The following is a 15,358-nucleotide window of genomic DNA, read 5'->3' as shown; positions in this document are numbered from 1 at the left end:
TTGTTTTATGTAATAGTCAATAAACTATAAAACTTAGTTTTAAATTGCAGCAATTGTATTGTTTTAATATGTATAATTTTATTTTATATCGATGAGTTAAAAAAATATTATATTAAAATAGTTAACATTTATATTCTATAAATTCATCTTCTCACAATACACTACTTTTCAGTTGACATTTTTTTTTTTTTTAATATTTAATAAAATAAAATAGTTGGAATAGGAACATTTATTTTGTAACCCAAATCTATTTTATTTTATTATTTTGATGAGACAATTAAAATAATACATTTAGTTACTAAAAATCAAAAATTGGTATAAATTATGTCAACCTCTGGTATAATTTTTAATTTTCTATAGTTTTTTAACATAAAATTTTGTTGTATTAGCAGTGTATACATTTTATATATTTATAATATATCAATAAATATATGATGGTTGCACAATTATATTAATTTGTTACAATAAAATACTCGTTAAAATAATGAAATAATTTGGAAATAACTTTATTCTAATAATCAAACATAATTAATCAAAAACTGCAAATAATATTTTCAAAAGTCGCTGACAACTGTCAGTTACTTGAGTGAAAGTCTCCATAGATACTTTAGTGAAAGTCTCCATAGAATGCTGTGATTGAATTCAGTCTTCCATTAATAATATTCTGCTGAATTTCCACTTTACCAAAATCATTTGCCAACCACATACACTGAAAAATTATAGTATAAAGGTTAGATTATATTGAACACCATACATCATGTGCCTTACTTCTAATATATTTGTGGTTTTCGGCATATGAAATGCAATATTAGGCGCAATAGTTTTAACAATATCAAAAATACCAAAACCTCCCCCGAAATAATTGTCACACATAGACGTTAAACTGTAGCTTTTTTCAATTGAATATCCTGGTCCTCCCCATGGTGGTGACATAAATACTACATCTGCTTTTAACTTTGGGTAAATTTGAAAAAAGTCACCAACTACAAAATCAATTTTATGAGCAACACCATATATCTCAGCATTATGCCGTGCTAATCTTATCTTATCTGGATCAATATCACATGCTATAACTAAACAAAAATAGTTTTTTTTAAATCTTTATTTTAATATATTTTAATTTTTAAGTTAATTATTATGTAACATTGTAAAAATAATACCTCGTTTGCATGTTTTTGCTAGCTGTATAATATTACCACCAGCTCCACAAAAAGGATCCAACACTATGTTATTTTTACAACGCTTTGCTATATGATAGCTTAATACCTCCGGACAGACCGAATAGAAGCTCTCTGTAAATATAAAACAATGTTTAAAAACATAAGATTTAAACAGAAAATAGTTGAATTACCTGTGTCCAAAAGAATACCGCGATCAAAATTTGTAAATAACAAGTGCCTCATTAACCAGTATTTAATAGGCAACTGTTTATCTTGATGAAGATTAGTGGTGTTTTTTTGGCAATTCAATTGATTTGAGTAATTCTTTTTAATTATTGAATTTTGATGATGATTCTAACATATACATATAAATAACTAAATTTATTTAACTTTATACTTGTACACCATCTTTTTTCCATAATTAATTTTAATAATATACTATAATATAATACTTTTCAAGAAGCTATAGTATTTCATTCAATATAATATAGATAACAGAGCATAATTTTAGACATATTAATCTTGCATGGTAAAAAGTTAACTCAATACACAAAGATTATTTATAAAAAAATTAATTTGCTGAAAGTTCTAAATATTATGAATTTTACAATAACTATTGTACAACGTAATGTGTATTAAATTTCAGCTATAAAATAGTTGATGATTAATTATTTGCACAACAAATGGAATTAAAATTTTGAAATTATACTCAAGAGCTAACTAAAAAGATAAATTTTAAAAGTAATATTAATTTAAATATGTTTCATACTTCAATTTTGTAGTTTTTGTTGTAACGATTATTTTCCGGGTATGTTTTAGAGCGAATTGGCTTTTGATGTCTTCCGTTTTGATTATATCCATCAGAACTACCTATTGAATTCTAAAATAAAAACATAATATTTAAAAATTGTTAGATAAAATGTATGTTTATATTTTGATGTTTAAATAAATAATTATAAATTACAGTGATAATGATAAGTATTGGTGAAATATTATTGTTTTTGATATTTTGTAATTATTGATATTTTGATTTCTACTTTAAATCAGATAAACTATACACTTATAAATATGTAGTATTAATATAAATTATCAAACTCATAACTAAATAACTTACAAATTAAAATATTAAATTTGTCCCAAACTTCTATTTTTATTGTATAAAAAAAATTGTTAAAATTAGTTACCTAAACACCCACCAGTCTTAATTTTTCTATCACTAATATATTTTAGTAAATAAACAAAACATATATTTACTTTTGGTTTTGGTGCAATATAACTTTTCTGACCATATCTGGTAATATGCTTTTGAGAGTCTTTATAATAGCATATCTGTGATGGATAAAATGTATACATTGTATCACTATTACACACAAAACCTAGATCTTTAAGAACAGCATTAATTTTTGCCGAGGGTTTATCGTACTGTTGTCTGTAACAAAAAAAAAAATAAATCATCCATCAGTAAGATACTACACAGCCATGCAGGTACTTGTTTTATAAAGTAATATTTAATAAATACTGTTAAAAATGCCAATTATTTTCGGCTTTTCCATAATATTATTTTTAATTTATATAAACTAAACACAATTCTCATTTGATTGGTTTATGTATTCATATAACAGGCTGTTAACTTCATAACTAATATACAACTCAACTCATTATACATAATAAACTATGTAAGTATTTAGTTTGAAAATGACGGTAGGTATATAATATTATATTATAGTACAATTTCTAAAGCGGACCCTGAATAAAACGAATATCTATGAACTATCGAATCAGGAATTCTTAAACGGTAAAAATGTATACAGTTTTGAAAAGAAAAACTATTTTTAAAAATGATCGAATAGTCATTTTAGCATGTTTTCATACTTAATGTTGCTGTATTGTAAAATCGTATACCTACATCATTATTTTGAAAGTCATTTTATTCAATTAAAATTATTTAAACAAAATTAATTATAAATATTACTTACAACATGTAGCTTGGTTCGTTTTCAATATTAGTAGTACGACGTTTGCGTTTATCTGAATAGAAGTTAACATTAGAGATTTCATTTTTTACAAATGATTTCGACCCCTTTGGAAGTCTTTCGTGCCTATAAAAATGTAGAACAAAATATTTTTATTTTTTTATTATTTTAAAAGCCGCTAGTATAGGTACAGCTAACTATGCAGATAACTCAGACAAAATATTTAAAACTGCAAAATAGATGTAAATTAGAAGTGTAGTTCTGCGGGGAAAGAGTCAAGGAGAAGCTCACCTCCAAATTCCAAACTTTTCCAAAAAAAAAAACCATTACTTTAAATAAATGTCTATTAACATAATTTCTACCTGATTATTTTATTTTAAGAACTTGTATCAGTTGCTTGAAAAAACCTCTCCTCAATTAAAAAATATCTGTTTACTCAACCGATCAAATTATACGTATCAGGGGCCGTAATCCCCCAAGATCATATTTCTAAAAAATTGTACATTTTTGTAAAAATAAACATATTATAGTTTTCTGAAAGTCATGACTTAGCCCAACCAATACAAATCTCTGGAGTCACCCCTGACACATAAGGTGTTGAAAATAATAAAAATTGTTTCCAACATTCCTGTTAAGAATAATATGTAAGTACCTTTTATTTGCTTCGAAGTAAGTGCACAGCAGAGTTATGTCGTCTCTGGGGTTGCAGTGATGGGGCCCGTACAACACATCGACCAGTTTTCCGGTACGCGAAGTAAAATTCGGCTTTTCCAAAAAACGAGTCTTGCCGGCGGACTGCTTGGGTCTTCTCCATTTCAGAGAACCTTTTGTTTTCGGAATATCCTGATTCATAGATACGGATTCACTATACGGCATAACTGTGTTTAGCGAAGACAATTTGTATGTTTGTGTTGGCTCAGTAAAATTCGGCTTTTCCGTAAGACGAGTTTTGCCGGCGGACGGCTTGGGTCTTCTCCATTTCGGAGAACCTTTTGCTTTCGGAATATCCTGATTCATAGATACGGATTCACTATACGGCATAACTGTGTTTAGCGAAGACAATTTGTATGTTTGTGTTGGCTCAGTAAAATTCGGCTTTTCCGTAAGACGAGTTTTGCCGGCGGACGGCTTGGGTCTTCTCCATTTCGGAGAGCCTTTTGGTTTCGGAATATCCTGATTCATAGATACGGATTCACTATACGGCATAACTGTGTTTAGCGAAGACAATTTGTGTGTTCGTGTTGGCTCAGTTTCGTTCGTAGTTTCAATATCTGCAGCGGGTTTATGCGCGGCGTAAAAATAATAACAATAATGTCAAAATTACGTAAATAAATAATGATATAGGTGGCGGTCGCCATGCACGCACGATATATAATGACAACCCAACAACCGTGGCGCGCATTTAGCCAGTATTAATATTTTAACCGTAAAATTGTAAGGCTAGAATATTATAATAATGTATCATTGTATTAAATATTAATGCGATAGGTACTATAATAATTCATAGATTTATGAACAAATGTACAGTCATATATAAAAGATGTGAATATTATTGTAATTAGAGTACCTAATACATACTCAAATCGAATAATTTATGAGGAATACCTCGTGCCTATATCCAAGCTTTTTACTTGCAAACAATGAAACAAATAGGTACTAGCTTACATAAACTATGAATCGAAAAAATCTATAGCACATTTCAAATGTCTATAAAAAGAACCAAAATAGGTAGGTATTTTGAACAAATATCATCTATATTGAGACTATGAGTGAAGTGTCCAGCTACAGTGCTACTTTATAGGTACCTACCTATATTCTTTATAGTACCCTACTATGCTAATATATAATATACCTAATATTATACATAAAAAATGTCAACCAGCATGCGGAATTATTGCTCACATATTATAATTATAATATGTGTAAATTATATTATGTAAACCTAATTAAATTTAACCTACACATTTTGTAATTATAAAAACAAAATATTATTCTTTATTTAATAATTTATTTGTAATCATATTTCAATAAAAGGTTTTATCCAAAGGCATAGAGTACAGGCGCAATTAAATTAAATACCAAATACGTAGATACAAATATGCAAATAAACTAATTAATAATATTATAATGGTAGTAGTACAGAGTGGATTTTTTTGTTATTGATTATCTACATACCTACATTATAATTTTTTTTTCGACATCAACAAAAACCAATGGGCGTGAATTTTAAATAGACCATCTCTTCTGATGTCATATCTTCCAGGATTCCTTGAATTAAAGTTATTAAATCTTCGCAGATACAGTTTCAAGCGTTTAAACCCAACATTTCTATATTCAATACCAACGCTTCCAATTTGCCGACAACCTATTTTACATGGAGCTTGTTTAAGTAATTGTTCCGTTTTGTATGGGTATTATTAAATTAATAGAATAGATTTTATTGGTTGCGTGCCGGATTTATTTAATAGTGGTATCACAATATAAATCTCATTATTTAATGACTAAAATATGCGATACTGTAAGTAACCAAGAATGACGTAGGTACTGAACGAGGAACAGCAAATGTTGTTATTGCATCAAATTTCTACGTTGGAGTTGTAATTTAATTCAAATTTTTATAATATTATAATATCTAGATGTAGTTACGTATCGTTATACTAACTTCAAACCTGTTCTAGCCACGGTTATTTTTAAAATTTTCGACCAAAGGAACTATACTAAAATACATAATATTAAATTAATCGATAGCTCTCAGATCTGCTATAGGTCTTTAATTTTCATACACTTAGTTCGTTATGATTTTCATATTTTTAATTTGATTTATGATTCCCGATTTCGAGCCAGGCAACGAGGAGCACAAAGACGGCGATGTTTCTCTGATTTCTCGCATATATGTAACACAAAAGGGTACAGAATTGTTGTGGGTCGACCTTCCTATAAAATAAACGGAGGAGGTGGCATGGACAAAGAACATTGATTGTTTTCTTTTCAATAAGCGTGTATAGTGTGGTGGATATATTATATTTTACGCGCGATTGTGATCCACAGTCTTGACAAAAAATGAATGTACGCCACTTAAACATACCTGCAGCAGTTACACCCATCGAGTGGATAACAAAATAAACGTACAATGTTCTATTAGAATTCAGAATTTTTTTTCAAAACCAGATATTTTTACAATTTTTGCGAAACTTATGATTTTAAAATTTTTTTTCTACAAATTGTAAAAATCTACAGCCGTATATTATATAATGTCGTGCGAAGAGTCTTATACGATATAAGAGTTACACAGTTCTATTTTATATTATAGATATTGTGTATATCATAATATATATATATTATGTTTATAAGCGTTTACATCGCAGTCGTGGACGGATGATTTATTGAAACATTCATTGTCCGACGGGTCGCGGAACGCGACAACCGTTTGACTTGACAATTGTGTGAATCGCGATTTATTTCAATCGCCTACACGACCAAACCTGTTCTTTCATTTGCATAACATAAAATTTAAAAAAAAATAAAATATCAGCCGAGCAACCCAAGTGTATAATATTATATATATATATACTTACGTACATTATATTATGCGTTCTCGTTTCCGCCAAACGTGCTAATCTATCATTGATTTGCAGTCCGCAGATAAAACACACGGCCCGCAAATAGCGTTTATAAATTATAATTATACGTCGTGTATTATAATCCCCTACTGGTGTTTTCGAAAACGCTATAAATACTCTTGAAACGCCACCGGAATATAATAATAATAATAATAACATACGCGTGTAAAAAGTAAATCGTTTATAGGACGTACACGTGCGTTTATATTATTATAATAATATTATACGTATGTTGTGAAAAAAGTTTCAATAATAAATGCATCGGCGGTGACCCGGCCGTGAACGATTCGCAAAAAACGAATAAATAGATACATTCCGCGACCGAATGACGACGACTACGATAGTCATACGACTACAATAAAAACCGATATAAATGGACCCTACAATATAATATAGCGTCGTATGACCGTAATAAGTATGTTTTCATTTTTCCCTTCAACAATCAGTATCACTGTATATGGTGAGATCGAGGGCAATTGATAATTTTGCGACTGGTGTCCGTCCGCTATATTATTGTAAGGCTGTCGTCTAGTGTCAACCAACATTATATTATGCGCTTATACTTTTTCGTAGAATAATTCCATTGTGACATGAGTATAAAATATCTAAAATACAATTTTGACGAGCCAAACATCTGTGCTACATACGATGGTCCACGGATCTGTGTTGGCAGGTTCACACAATACACAGTATATAGGTACTCCTATAATAGTTGCAATGCGAGTCTGTACGTTTTTCCGCGATCCGATGAGAATAACGATGAAAGAGTAACAATAAAAAAAAAATGGTCCTCTGCATATTAGTATGGTGATGGTGCGACCGAGAGAGGAGATTAGGTGCACCTTAAATCCGGACGACGACGAGGACGACGGTCAGGGGCTCACGTGGAGGTATATAATATTATTATGATTATTACGCGCACATATACCCGGTATGTGTTACATGCAGGTATCCATAACCTGCGGCGCTCGCGCGGGTGTGCGTGTGCGTGATGTTGGCGAGTCGGTTATAACCGGTCGCAGCGGGCGGCTCTATAAGCACGCATAATATACCTACGGTAACAACAACAATAACAACGACAATAATAATTACGGACCACTGCAGGGAATTCCTGTAGCGCATCTCGCGACGGGGTGTTGCGAGCGCGGATCGGACCGCCGGCCGGCCGGAGGTCGTAATACCCCGAAAAGCGATATCGTACGTGATTTTTGCCGACCGGACGAGATTGTAGGTACACAGAGCGACTTAGGGTAAAGCCGCTGCGGCCGTATTACATAATACGTTTCTACGTCGCGAACAACGACTGTACGAGATGACTGTCTCGTCTGCTGCAGCTGCAGCTGCAACAGCCTATGATGCACGCCGTTATGGTCATATCATATAATAATTCATTGTTGAATACGGTCGTGTGCATTATAATATAGTAATGCATATTGCGACGGGTCTCGCACCTATACATAGGTAGGCAGGTAATAGTCTATGAGATTATGTGCAGTTTCCGACCAGTGCAAATACCGAACATCCGCGACCATGGATAAAACGCATTACCCGACCGCCGGCAAGTCATCCTCTTTCCATTATGGACCGGGCGAAGAATGCATTTTGCCTGTGTATAGGTACACGCCTATATGAAACTGCATACAATGGTGCATCGCGTCATATTATTATTTGCATATAGTCGCAGTGTAGTTCGTACACGTGTTTACACGATATTGTGCAGTGTACACCAATAATGTTCCCGCGGTGAAGGTATACATATATTATAATGGTATTATGTGGTATGCTGTGTGGAGGGAAGTGCTGCAGGCCGGCAATCGTCATCATAATCATCGGGAAAACTGAAAAACATTTAAATGGGTGTGATACAATAATAGTCTACTACTTCTTTAATATTATTTCAGGCAGGCACGGATCTAGAACTAAAATTGAGGGGGGGTCATATTTACGAAAAGACAAAAACTTAATACACAGTTAAGACACAATAAAATAAGAACTTTATTGATAATTGTTGTTTTAATTAATTAAATGACAAAGTTTAGTCTCCTTTGTTTTGTTTTTCCAAATCTGGTTATAATGTCATCAACATTTACTGCTATATTCTTGTGAATATTGAGTAAAGCGAGACCAGTGAGGCGTTCCTCTCCCATGTTTGAACGAAGCCACGTCTTAAGGCGCCTGAGAGTGGAGAACGATCGCTCCGCTGTAGTTCGTACTTTATTTTAATAATGAAACATAAATAATTTGGAATTTAAAATTTAAAATTTAAAATTCAATTATATGTTAGTATTTTATAAATTATATAAACTTAATTTTTATACAAAATACATGTTTTTACTACGGATGTGTCCCTCAAGATTTCTAGAAAATAATAGGGCCACTGCATAAAAAGGTTGTAGACTCCTAATACAAACTATTAGCTTATACATTATAATCATTTGAATAATAAAATGCTCGATTGAAACTTCATTCGAATAGGAATTGCATCGATTATTACAATAATTATAATTATATACTCACCATAGTTTTTTTTCGTACTCGACGACTGATGCACGTGTCCCAGACGTTCACAGCAAAATAAAATGATTCAATAAGCAGTCAAACATTTAACGTTGTGTATGGTATTTTCAATTTTGTAACAAATTATTAGAACGCAAATTAGTGATTAGCGGTGGCTGCGTCGCCATTCCAAGTACCTATATAATATATAGACGTACGCGTGTAGACTGTAGGTAAGTGTAAGTGTACCTTATATTATTATATGGGTTGAAAATAATATTTCCGTCGAACGACGAACATATTCTTTCCGCCGATTTCTTATTAATTATCGTCAATCGTCAATCAGTTTATAAACACTATTAATATTCTTAGAAAATATATGTTTATTGGAAATCATGATTTTATGAACAAGTGGTGATTTAGTTTAAATGCAGGCTGTAGCCTGTAGGTACCTATATAATATAATATATAAATAAAATATGTTCTATATATTATATTTTATATATTTTTTTTTTTTTAAAAAAAAAATCTGTGAAACATTAAAAACACAATTTCTGGATATTTTAATTTTTAAATAAAAATAAAGGACTTCATTTTGATTTTTTGGGGTGGGTCATGACCCCCATGACCCCCCCCCCCCCATAGACCCGCGCCTGATTTCAGGTAAAACAATACATACCGAACACTTTTTAAGCTTTTCAACCTATTTGTTTGATTTTTTTTATTATGACGCTATTTTATGGCTTTATCTTTGCGGGAAACCAAACAAACGCCTAACCAGACGCATGATTATTATAATGTTTTTAAAATTAAATGAATTACTATACAAATAACCAAAGTGGTTAGGAAATTAAGTAGACCACCCCTTATAACGAGTTTTCCCAATGGTTTTAAGACGTATATTTTCACATAACTCGGACTGGGCTCTCTCCCCCCCCCCCCCCCCCCCCACACACACACTGTATAATAATATTATATCATATTATGATATTGCGATATTGTATACAAACCGCGACCGTTCCCATACATTTTTTAACAATCAAAAATATATCGGTATGTGTTTGTCTTATTGATGTGATAAATTTCTATGGATTTGAATTTGAATTTTTCTTATTGTTTTAATTCAGAACAAACGCAGTGTGTTTACGCGTCTATAGAGTAGCGTACTTTGAACTCTTTTGGGTGTGCCACCCGAACGGATATAACATGTCGATTCGTGGGCGTTCGAAAATAATTACGACTTTATCATCCGACATTTCCGAGGAAGAAATCTGTAGGTAGTGAAAAGTGTATCGTTACAAAATATATGTGCCACGAAGAGATCGTTTTTTTTTTTATTATTTTATGAACACGCATTCATGTGTTTTTTAAAACGGTTTTATAATAATTTAAAAAAATATCATTTTAATAGTATCAACTATATTATTATGTACATATCAAAAACATATAATATAATACAATATTACATCTAGGGTAGGTATCTAAATTATGTTACTATATTCTAAACGTTATATATATTAAACGCTAAAATGTGGTGGTACAAAATATTTGTGACGTATTATCAACAGTGGGTGGACATTAACAAGTTTTACATTTTTTAAAACTATCCAACTAAAATATTTGACTTAGGTCAAACTTAGGACTTAGTTATTAATTGAGTTGAAATAAGCTATCAAGTTAAAATTATTATTTTTGAAATTTTTGGTTTTAATTTACCTAATCATACATTATTAGTTATTATTTATTACATTAATTACTGTATAGACGGTTTTAAATAAAAATAAACTAATACTATAATATAATAAAAGGTAGTGTTATAACAATAATTTCTGTGGTTTCTTGATAAAATAATAATATTGTATATAGATATGCAAAAAACACTCTATGTGATCCACGTACTATTTAAAAAATTGATTAATATTTATAAACTGAGTTAATTTGCAATTTTTTCAAATTAATTTCATACTTAGCGATCGGTTTGTCCACTCAACTTAACATAAGTTGGGTTAATTATTTTAATGAACTTGCTCACTTATACATCTAATGGTTTTCTCATCTAATATATTATATTCTTTATATATTATAAACAAAAGTTCATGCAATTTTATAAGTTTATTATGTAGGTTTAATTCATCACAATTACTGAATTACATGACAATCGTTAATATTATATTATAATTAAATGGGAAGAGATGCATAATATATAGATAATAATTACAAGCTAATAACTATCAATTAAATGAATCCGTACGTAAAAGAGTACAAATAAATTTGGGATGTTTATTTCATATCTAAAATTATATTTTATAATTTAAAAAAACTTTTATAAAATAAAACATTACGTGAAATTTAGAAAAATATTAAATTAAAAAAATTGTACGTACTTCAACTCACTTACCGGTTGATTGTATTAAAAACTAGAAAACAAGAGAAACTTCTTTCTCGTATGATCTACACATCATAGATATCATAGCCTCACTTTAGGAACTTTGGGGCCCAGGGCTAATTTTTTGGTTGAGCTCCTGGACTTGAATTATTATAAATTCGGTTTTTTTTCTCTGAATCGCTTTCATATAATCAATTTATTTTTTAATATTTCAGACTAAATTATAGACCCATTCCCCCCTAAAAAGGGCTCTGACAGATATACCTGTCTACATAATATAATAATAATAACTATAATACAGATGTACCGATATGCGTATCGAAATAATTTTTTTCTTGTTAATCTCAACAAATATTTTACTACTCGTGGAATTTTTTCGTATCCTTTTGCCTGTCGGCAGTAGGCAGGTACACGTTATATTATTAATAATATATTTTATTACACATTTTGTAATCCGCAACGCAATAATATTTTTATCCAGCGACGTCTGATTTTGAAACATACGACACCATCTCGAGGACGAGCGGCGGCCCAACGCGAGTCACACCGACCGTCCGCTAGAGCGCAGCCGACGTAACGCGTGCACGCAACGATATTAATAATAGCAATAATAATAATTATTATTTTCGTTTTAAATCTCCCCGATCTATATTGACGCGTAGTCCCTTGGCAACTGTTACAATTATTATGTTTACTGTTCGATATAACCATCGGGCCGCGCGTTTCACCTCTTAACAGTCGTAGTTTTTAAACGCGGTTGTCGCCGTCGGCTATCATAAAATTGTATCGTTGTGCGCGAGGAATCCGTTCGCAAAGAATAATAGCGGCGAGACAACGGCGAACCGAATTATTAAACAATATCGTAAAAACGGAACGGAAAATTTAAACGGCGATCGGTGACGGCGCGTAACGTATAAATTATATAATTATTATCAGGCGCGTGTTGGAATCGCCCGAAAATGATCAGCTCGGCTCGGCAAGAGAGTCCCGGACAACTGGAAACCGAAATGTTGCAGTTTCGCGGGGCTGGCAACAAGAAACCGTACACGTTCTCCAGTCAGCCGCAAGCGCTGTCCATGAGAGCTCAACTGGATCGAGACAAGTGAGTGTTGACGCGAGACGTGTCTGTTATTATTATTATTATATTTTAGAAACCCCTTGATCCCCTGATTCCCATACTAGTCACAATTCCCTGACCAGCGCAACAAGGCGACGATCGAAAGTCCGCACGCGGTGGCGGAAACGAAACTAAACACGACGACCCACCACCCGCCAACAATTTTTTAAACCATCGCGAGTAGGTACCATTAGTATAATATTATATATAGCTACTGCTTTACTATTTACTACTGTCATTTAGTAATTGTTTTTCACCCTCGTATTGAGCCGTATATGTTTTGAAAAAATCGAAAAGCAATCTCTTCTCAAAGACGCCACTGCAGGTGGCACTCGCGATATTAACGGAAATACGGAATATTATATTAACGCGCTATAAATGGGCAGTGTACAGCGAGACTTCCGTACAACGAACTTTCGGTGTAACGACATTTTCTGTCTGACGAAATATTTTTGAGATCCTAACCAATTTTTATTTAATTCAATTCGACAATACGAATTTTGTTTTTTGTTGCCTCTATATGACTTTTCGATATGGAAGCTCAGTGTAATAAGAATAGGTTGAGGAGTCAACGACACACATTTCGTGTTTGAATTTTGCCCATTTTTTAACTTTTATTTGCACTATTATAACTGTAACATAATTATTCTGATATGGAACAATTCAATTAGTAAACGTTATGCGTTTCATTATCTTAATTTACAATTTTAATCACCGATAATTTACCTAAATTTAATTAAATGGTTCTAAAGACACTTATTTGATTTAATTATACAATTATATAATTATTTAATCACAATATGACAGTATAGGGAGTAATACTATAGAAATATATTTGTTATTTAACTTTTAATTTTTTTATTATTATTATTAAAAACGCTTAATAAAGTTACTATACAAGATTAAATAGGTATGTTTTTCAATTAAAATTGTCTACAATATCAGATGTGACAATAATAAATAATTATACTCAAATAAATTCAAAATATTCATTCATCGACATACAATAATGTTAATGAAAATAATTAACTTTCGTTGATATGTTAAAATGTCAATAGAACGTAAGTAAATATTTCATTCAATCAATTAAACTTTTTAAGTTTATAAAGTTAATATGAAAAAAATATCGACTTAAATGTATTAATCATGACTATCTAAATTATTTTCTACATCTTCTATTTAAATTGAGATAGTTTTCTAAGTCCTTATCATTGTAGTTTTTTTTGGACCGTTTGATTTTCAATTACCAGGCTCTGACTATTGGTTATTTTTTACAATAATTTTATGCATGATTGCACGTATACCTAATTATGATGTATTGTTATTGTTTTATCCCAAAATATTATAAAATTATTTATTTCATTATTCGAAATTGTTTAGTCGATGTATATTATATTTACGGCACGTGCAGGCTCGGTGTGGCGCAGTGCGTACACTCAACTGCGGAAACGCACTGAGTGTACGTAACGGCTGGCGTCGCTAGTTCCCGGATGGGTGACCACCCAGGATTTTTAGCAACAAATCCGTGCCACACATACGAAAACGTGTTTTCAACCGTTCCTCTCCCTACTAATAACCTACAAACAAACAAAAAACTAACAGCTAATGACCTAAGTTGCCTGGTTCAAGCTCAATAAAAAAAATATATTTACGTTAGCAAATGATTAAACATGCAAATATTCAAATAGATTTTTAATTGTATGGTAAATATAAATGGGGGGGACGGAGTGCCCGAGCGGACTAAGGCGTAGGTTGCAATCACGGTGTCTGGAGAGAGGCCGCCATCCCCCACCCGGACATGGCAAATACCTACGGGGCCCACTTGAAAATTCTGCCAAACTAAAACACACGTGGTTTACAAAAACCTACAGTACCCTCCCCCACAGTTAAAACCACCCAATGCCCTAAGTTGCCACGGGTTAATTATTAAAAAAAAACTAAAATATATAAATTGTTAATTTATTAAATTAACTCGAAAATTAACTAATCGAATTAAGTTTGAAAGTCAATGTCCACTGTCGTTAAATATTTGTTAAAGCTGAATGTTTACTTGAACTATGACATTTATTTAGATTTACGTCTAATATACATTTTTTAATTAAGATTTAAAAATTAAAATAAGTTTATCAATTTCATCCACTATAAAATAAAATACCAAAAATAAAAAGCTTTAGTTGCGGAAACTTAAAAAAAAAAAATTATAATAATGGAACTCAAGTAGGTTTATTTATTCATGATGTTACATTATTCAATACATTTTATAGTGCGTTTTGGTTTATTATTATTATTGTACCCATATTGTAGTCTTAAATATAATGACCATGGGCTTTACTTAAGTTTATTGATATTTTATATTTATCTATTTAATTGTTTAATTGAGAATCTTAACATAATGAATAATATGCTATTACTATAATAGTTCCTATAAAATATTGATGGACGTATTTAAAAAATAAAACTTCTGTAACACGGCGTCTTAAATAGGCTAGGCTATTTAGGTACACCACTATTGGGAATTGCATTACCTAGTAAGCATGGTTTGTTAAAATGTAATAAATAATAATATATTATGCAATATTGTTTATCAAAATAAAATACAATAAACG

General features: G+C 31.3%; 2 protein-coding genes across 2 annotated transcripts; both read right to left on the bottom strand.

Moving 5' to 3' along the window:
- Positions 1–559: 559 nt before the first annotated feature.
- Positions 560–1,403, bottom strand: LOC132951155 (trimethylguanosine synthase-like). Its single transcript, XM_061022897.1, has 4 exons — positions 1,352–1,403; positions 1,161–1,292; positions 769–1,073; positions 560–709 (listed from the first exon to the last, which is right to left on the bottom strand). The coding sequence occupies exons 1-4, from the start codon at positions 1,401–1,403 to the stop codon at positions 608–610; spliced, it is 591 nt and encodes a 196-aa protein (XP_060878880.1). The 3' UTR covers positions 560–607.
- A 418-nt stretch (positions 1,404–1,821) lies between these two features.
- LOC132951153 (uncharacterized) lies at positions 1,822–4,009 on the bottom strand. Its single transcript, XM_061022896.1, has 4 exons — positions 3,786–4,009; positions 3,137–3,259; positions 2,415–2,589; positions 1,822–2,040 (listed from the first exon to the last, which is right to left on the bottom strand). Exons 1-4 carry the CDS (start codon positions 4,007–4,009, stop codon positions 1,924–1,926), a joined length of 639 nt encoding a protein of 212 aa, XP_060878879.1. The 3' UTR covers positions 1,822–1,923.
- Between the last annotated feature and the right edge of the window lie 11,349 nt (positions 4,010–15,358).

This window comes from Metopolophium dirhodum, chromosome 8 (genome assembly GCF_019925205.1).
Source record: "Metopolophium dirhodum isolate CAU chromosome 8, ASM1992520v1, whole genome shotgun sequence".
Lineage (NCBI taxonomy): Eukaryota > Metazoa > Arthropoda > Insecta > Hemiptera > Aphididae > Metopolophium > Metopolophium dirhodum.
This window is presented reverse-complemented; position numbering and strand designations above follow the sequence as displayed.